Here is a 7,391-nt window from a genome sequence, read left to right as displayed (position 1 = left end):
GGGGAGGAGCAGAGTCCCTGGGGTTTCCTTCTTCCTTCCTGTCTTCTTAGAAATGAAACTGGCCAGTATGCCACCTACTGCCAGCGGGCAGTGGAGCGGACGCTGCAGACCGGGGAGCGGGAGGCCAGGCCATCACGCATGGAGGTGGTGTCCATCCTGCTGCGGAATCCCTTCCACCACTCGTTGCCCTTCAGCATCCCTGTGCACTTTGCTAACGGAACTTACCAAGTAAGGAGGCAGGGAGTGTCCCCTGCCCAAGTCTTTTGTCATTGTCCATAGTAGAACACCTTTGGTCAGGTAACAGTTGCTTACAGGAGGTTTGGTTATTATGTTAGTGGTGCTGGGGCTTGAACTCAGGGCCTCACACCTGCTAGACAGGTGTGAACTTAGGTTCATACCCCTAGCTCTTTTTGCTTATTTTTAGCATACAACCTTAGATTCTATTTATTTTTTTGCTGGTCTTGGGGCTTGAACTCAGGGCCTTGAGATTTTTTTTGCTCAAAGCTAATACTCTACCGCTTGAACCCCAGCTCCATTTCTGGCTTTTTGGTGGTTAATTGGAAATAAGACTCGCAACTTCTTGCCTGGCTGGCTTTGAACCTCAGTTCTCAGATTTCAGCCCCCTGAGAAGCTAAGATTACAGTAATGAGCACCTGGCTGTTTTGTTTTTCTTTTTTGCCCAGGCCTACCCTCAGACCTATGCCTCTCATGTAGCTGACATTACAGGCATGTACCACCACACTAGGCCAGCTTTCAGAATTTTAATAGGAAAATCAGCAAAAAGGATGAGCCTAGGATTGGGGTAGTAGGTAGTATAATTGTGTAGGGAGAAGGAAATGTGAGTCCTAAAAATGTTTTGCTGTTTGCTGCCTTGGAAGTGAGTCTTTTGAACCCAGTGCATGAACAAGGGAGCTTGAAACACTAAGGAAGTGGAACAAGGCAGCGCCCCAAGAAGATTGACAAGCCTCTGTCTGGTTCCAGTAACGGTTGGCAGGCTCAGATTCCTTAGAACTGGCCCTGGCTGTCAGTGTGGAAGCCCAGTGTCGTCTTTCTCTCGTTTGTATTCACCTTGCATCTTCCTACCTGCTCTACTGAGACCCCTCCCCGATCCCTAGTGAGTTCCCCAAGAAGCTTGCTCCAGGGCAGATCATCTCTTTCCCACCAGGTGGTTGGTTTTGACGGCTCTTCTACAGTTGATGAGTTCCTCCAGCGGCTCAACCAGGAGACAGGCATGAGGAAGTCATCCCACTCTGGCTTTGCCCTCTTCACAGACGACCCTTCCGGCAGGGACCTGGAACACTACCTGCAGGGGAGTGTCAAGGTGACAGCCTCCCCGCTTGGCTGTCTCCTGGCTCAGGGGTATAGGTGGTAGGGGCAAAGCCCATCTGGCATGTACCTGTCTGTTCAGCAGCCGCACTGGCACTAAGCCCAGGCAGGATACTTACCAGGCCATCCTAAAATGTATGCACAAGCAGAGCAAAGCTGCATGTGATCTCCCCAGCCCTGCTTCCTTGCACTTTGCAGCATTCAATAGAGCTTCTTCTCAGTTCAGTATAGGGACAGGGAGACCCCACTGAGCCTGCCACCAGTTTCATCTTCCCATTCATAGGTGGACAGCTACAGCTTAAACCCATGGTGCTATGAGCGCCAGCACTCCATTTTTCACTCCATCCGCAAGGGCCTGTGCTCTGCTTATAGGTCCACCCATGGTTTAAGGAGGTAGGCCCTCATAGTACCTATGTAAGTGAAGGCCCTGACATATATTGCGGTCTGGGTTAGTGCCACAGGGGTTAAGTGTCTGGGAGTGGGCTCCATTTGATAGACACATAGGCTCCAGTATCTGCTTTCTTTACTGCACCAAGACAAAGGCTTCTAGTCTTTCACCATTGTTTAGGAAAACTGTACTGTATGTCTTGTAAATGTCTAGGCATCTGTCAGGCTTTGTTACACAGTAGGCCTCTGGGTATATGTATTGAAAGGAGAAATGTAGCTGGTAGAATTGAACCAGTGATATGAGGCCTTAGATTTTCATTGGGGCCTTCCTGTCCCCCAGGGCAGCTACCTTTTCGCTTCCTCCCAGGGCATTCCCTGCTTTCCAGCTCACTACATTCAGGGCATTGCCTACCATCTGTGGGGGAGCGAGTGGTAGTCATCTTGAGTCCCAGGTGTGTGAGGCCCTGCAAGGCAGTCTTCCAATAGGAGGAACCACAATCACCACCATCCAAGTCCAGCTTGCCTCTGCCTTACTCCCCTCCTGAGAGGCTTTCCTTACTTTCTCCTTTTCTTCTTCAAGATCTGCGATGCCATCTCTAAGTGGGAACAGGCCCTGAAGGAGCTACACCCTGGAAAGTCTGAGGGTGGGACACGCGTGGTGAAGCTGATGTACAAGAACAGGTCTAGTGTGCTTCAGGGGTGGGGCAAAAATGAGGGTTTCTCTGGGTGCCATCTCACTGCCCCCTATCTGAATGGCAGAGGGGCTCATCGATGCCACTCTGAATAGAGGTCATCAGCTGGGGTCCTGGCTGGCCTTGCTTGACCTCTCCTGACCTTCTGTTGAGACACTGGGCAATTTAGGCTTCCTGCTAGCCTCCTAGCATCCACTGTGTGTACAAGTGTGTATAGACACTTGCCAAGAAAACACACAAGCCTCTTGGAGGGCTGCATGTTATCATAAGAATACGATTTTTGAGTGTGCAAGGCTAAGGAATAAATACCTCTTATGCACCCATTTTAGAAATATACAAGTAGACACACTTTTTTTTTTTGGTCCATCATGGGGTTTGAACTCTGGGCCTGGGTGCTGACCTGGAATTCTTCAGCTCAAGGCAAGTACTCTACCACTTGAGCCACAGCGCCACTTCCAGTTTTCTGAGTGGTTTATTGGAGATTAAAGTCTCATTGAGTTTCTTGCCCGGGCTGGCTTTGAACCAAGATCCTCAGATCTCACCCTTCTGAGTAGCTCGGATTACAGGCATGAGCCACCAGTGTCCAGCTTAGACACACACTTTTTTTTTTTGGTCGGTCGTGGGGCTTGAACTCTGGGGTTGGGCGCTATCCCTTAGCTCTTCACCTCAAGGCAAACGCTCTATCGCTTGAGCCACAGTGCCACTTCTGGCTTTCTAGTGGTTTATTGGAGATAAAGAGTCTCACAGACTTTGCTGCTCAGGCTGGCTTTGAACCGTGATCCTCAGATCTCAGCCTCCTGAGTAGCTAGGATTACAGGCGTGAGCCACTGGCGCCTGGCTTAGACAAGTGCTGCTATGGACATGAGATCCGTATGATGTGCAACTGCTATGTGTCACACTTGGTCACAAGCTTCTAGGGTGATAGAAAATAGGTTTGCAAATGGTGTAAAAAACTAGTTTCTGTAGAAATTAAGATAGCTATCCATCAAAAACCTATCACTGTCTGGAATCCCAGCTGAGACAGCTTATTCTTGCTCTCTTCCTAAAGGCTGTACTTTCGGAGTCAAATCAAAGGGGAAACAGAAAGAGAGAGGCTACTGCTTGCTTCTCAAACCAACGGAGAGATTGTAGCAGGGAGATTTCCAGTGAACAAGGAACTGGCTCTAGAGATGGCTGCCCTGATGGCCCAGGTAAGGTTGTGTCTGTGCAGGAAGTGGGAGGGTCAGGATGCCCTTGTGGGACTCCAGTTAGAACTACTCCTCCCTTGGCCTGAAACAGAAGGTTCTTCATATCCTCTGTCCTCAGGAGAGGGTGTCCTTACTGTTATACGGCGTCCCTGTTATACAGAGAGCAACTGCTTCCTCACACTGCAGAACTCCTCACCCACTGCAGATATAGGCTGTGTGCACAATGTCAGACTGAGAATCCAGATCTGGGTTTGAGTTCTCTTTTTTCTAACATGAGGTCTTAACCAAGTTACTTCACTTCACTATGCTGTACCTAGTTTTCTTTGTACTGAAAACTGCTTCCCTGCCTGCCTCCACAAGGTTGTAATAAGAAGGATACTTTGATAACGTTTATTCCTTAACCTGTGTGATAAAACTTAAGACCCATCCAACGTTTTAAGTAGAGTTAGGAGGAATACATAATCAGACTTCAACTTGCCTTGGCCATCTTGCCAGAGGTATTTGGGATACCTCCATGATTCCCGTAAGAGTCTGGATCTACCTGCTGGAGAGGAAGAATAGTAATTGTGGACTTCATAATTATAATCGTTAGCATGAATACTCTCTAGTAGGCCCTGTGTGATGTATTTCATACATCTTTTCCCGTGGAGCCTTCACTCTAGCTTAGGTGAGGAAAACTGAAGCTCAGAATTTAAATGACTTGACCAGAAAAGAAGCTGCTAAATGGCAAAGCTGGGGTTGAGCCAGGTGTCTGACTACAAATGCCAGGCTGTTCCCTCGGACCTGTGGCCTCTTCCATCCTGTAGCCTCTGTTTTTGGATTGGAAGCTAGAAGTTCCACTGATGTCCTTCATCTGCCACACTGTCTTTAGATAAGGATTTGTCTTCATCTGCAAATAGAAGTTGGTCTAAACCTTCTAATACTGTAAGACCCTAAGATTCTTTCTCTGATGTCTATGAAACTAGGGATAAGGGCTGGGAAGGTGGCTCAGTGGTAGAGGGCTTGCCTTGCATGCATGAGGCCCTGGGTTCGATTCCTCAGCACCACATAAACAGAAAAGGCCAGAAGTGGTGCTGTGGTTCAAGTGGTAGAGCACTAGCCTTGAGCTGAAAAGCTGAGGGGCAGCACCTAGGCCCAGAGTTCAGGCCCCATAATTGACAAAAAAGAAAAGAAAAAAGAAACTAGGGGTAAAGAGTGTGCTCACAAGTGTCTTTTGTTTTGTGTTGTTGTGTTTTTTTTTAAAGGAAATAATGGTTTGGTTCGCCTCCCCAACTGTACCCACCAGTTCCATCAAACCCCAGACTCATGGCTTCTCATGTGCTTCTACCACAGGTAGAATATGGGGACTTTGAGAAGCCTATCCTGCCAGGTGCCGGGGGCACACCTCCTGCCAAGGTTCAGCATCTCCTCCACCAGGTCCTAGACAGGTTCTACCCAAGGCGCTACAGACTTGGGGCTCCCCCTGAACAGCTGAGGTAGGTAGGCTGCAAGGTCTGGGTGGAATCTTCATGGGAAAGCCTCAGAGATGTCATGGAAACATGTTGGCACTTTACTGGCATCATTTCTCTCCATCTGCCCGGCCAGGCACCTGGCAGATACGCTGACCACAAAGTGGGCAGCACTGCAAGGCTGCTCCTCTCCTGAGTGCATCCGCATCTACCTGACTGTGGCCCGGAAATGGCCTTTCTTTGGTGCTAAGCTCTTTGCTGCTCAGGTGAGTGCCAGTGGAAGGAGCCTTCAGAATGCCCTAAATTTTCCCTCTCCATCTGGTCACATGCACACTACCAACCACCAGGGGTCGCCATCTCTCCACTCATTTCTGGCCTACTCCAGATTTCTGTGATCCAGAACAGAGTTGTAATTCATTAATTATCTTCATGTTTTCTTTTTATTGACTTGTTAGTGCTATTCCTGAAAAGAGATGATCAGCTAACTCACACTTGAGGATTCAGACTTGAAATAATACACTTCCAACAGTGCTTTTTTAAAAAAACTTTGAAAGACAGAACAATATATAACTGAAACAAATTCATTTCTGCTGACTTAGCATGCCACATAAACTACTCAGGCAAGAGTTAATTTCATCTCTCCATGAAGGCCAGGAGGCCAATAGTAATTTCAGTTGGAACTTTTCCTCACCAGGTGTTGGGTATGCATGAACTTTACATATAATCACAGAGATTATCCTGTGACCAGACATTATAATCATAGACATTAAGCTGGGTCATAGTTTCGTTTGCTGAAACTGCAGATCAGGCAATGGACATTCATTCATTCGTCTAACAAATAGTTGAGCTCCTACTATGTCTACTGCTAGTTTGAGGTTATAAGAAGTGAACAAACCAGACCCAGTACCCATCTGCATGTAACTTCCTATTGAATCAAGGAAGTGCTCATTAATCCTAACCATACATGTGTTATTTTTGTCTTTTTTTTTTTAGGGGGTTGCTGGGGATCAAACTGGAGCCTTGAGTATGCTGAGCATATAGTGTTCCATTAAGCTATTCCCCAGCTCTAATAAGCATGTTTTAAATAGTCACAAGTGCTATGAAGGGGCTGGGAAGGTGGCTTAGTGGTAGAGTGCTTGCCTCGCATGCATGAGGCCCTGGGTTGAATTCCTCAGCACCACATGAACAGAAAAGGCTGGAAGTGGCACTGTAGCTCAAGTAAGAGAGTGCTAGCCTTGAACTGAAGAGCTGAGGGACAAAGCCCAGGCCTAGAGTTCAAGCCCCAGGACTGTTAAAAAAAAAAAAAGTGCTATGAAGAAAAAGTACAGGAGTGCTTACCAAGTAGAGCACCACTTGGTCCGGGAGTTTAGGAGAAGCTTCAGGAAGAGGACCTGTCTACTCTCTCCCTGCCAGTCATTTGGGTAGAGAAGAGGGCTTTTAGATTGCTGTTACAACCCTGGTTGTTATTCTTTTGTTTTGATCTCTCTGGCCCATTTCTGCAGCCTGCCCAGCTGTCTTCCAAGGAGAACACTCTGGTGTGGATTGCTGTGAATGAGGATGGTGTTAGCATCCTGGACCACCATACTATGGTATGGAAGGAGGAATGAAGGCTATCTTACCCTTCCTCCTCCTGAACGATATTGTGCTTTCTCCTCTCTAGACTCAAAGGCCTGAGCAAGGTGACCCTAGTTCTCATTTCCAATGAGGGCTGTCTTCTAGACCAGACACAGCGTATCAACATTTACAATGTGTATCCCCAAACTATAACTTCAGGGTTCTCCCATCTTGGTTAAAGCCTCCTGTGCTTAGAAAAGACAGAAGTTGCCCCAGAGCTCACTGTCTCTTTCCACAGCAAGTGCACATCACTTACCCGTACTCTTCTGTGACTACCTTCGGCGGCTGCAGGGACGACTTCATGCTTGTGACTAGATCTGCACCTGACCAGAGCTCTGGAAAAGGCCACATTGAGAAGTTGATCTTTCGGATGGCTGCTCCCAAGGTGTGCCATTTTACTGTGTTCTGGTGTGATGTGATGAACTTAGAAGAAACTTGGCCCGAAATGAAACCTTTTTCTTTATATTATAATCATCCCAAAGGGTTCAGGTGGCAAAGTAACTCAGTGTCACTGGTAGGAACAGTGGCTACTGGGAGCAAACTAACTCTGGGACAGTCACTGCTGTTCCTTTTTTTCCTGGGAGGATAGTATGTATTTCAGAGGTTCTCTAGATAAAAAGAGACCCACTTGGGGCTGGGAAGGTGGCTCAGTGGTAGAGCACTTGCCTTGAAAGCCTGAGGCCCTGGGTTTGATTCCTCAGCACCACATAAGCAAAAAGAAAAAAGCCGGAAGTGGC

The 7,391-nt window shown here is 47.6% G+C and overlaps 1 protein-coding gene across 1 annotated transcript in view; it reads left to right on the top strand.

The window, feature by feature from the left end:
* Plekhh1 (pleckstrin homology domain containing, family H (with MyTH4 domain) member 1) overlaps positions 1 to 7,391 on the top strand; it is a 53,165-nt gene that overhangs the window by 42,720 nt on the left and 3,054 nt on the right. The window contains exons 17-24 of the mRNA XM_013013732.1: positions 13 to 228; positions 1,166 to 1,321; positions 2,294 to 2,394; positions 3,454 to 3,595; positions 4,925 to 5,067; positions 5,177 to 5,306; positions 6,543 to 6,629; positions 6,893 to 7,039. Coding sequence (XP_012869186.1) covers positions 13 to 228; positions 1,166 to 1,321; positions 2,294 to 2,394; positions 3,454 to 3,595; positions 4,925 to 5,067; positions 5,177 to 5,306; positions 6,543 to 6,629; positions 6,893 to 7,039 — 1,122 coding nt within the window. The remainder of the gene's footprint in view (positions 1 to 12; positions 229 to 1,165; positions 1,322 to 2,293; positions 2,395 to 3,453; positions 3,596 to 4,924; positions 5,068 to 5,176; positions 5,307 to 6,542; positions 6,630 to 6,892; positions 7,040 to 7,391) is intronic.

Source organism: Dipodomys ordii, unplaced genomic scaffold, assembly GCF_000151885.1.
Source record: "Dipodomys ordii isolate 6190 unplaced genomic scaffold, Dord_2.0 Scaffold2, whole genome shotgun sequence".
NCBI classification, from domain to species: domain Eukaryota; kingdom Metazoa; phylum Chordata; class Mammalia; order Rodentia; family Heteromyidae; genus Dipodomys; species Dipodomys ordii.
This window is presented reverse-complemented; position numbering and strand designations above follow the sequence as displayed.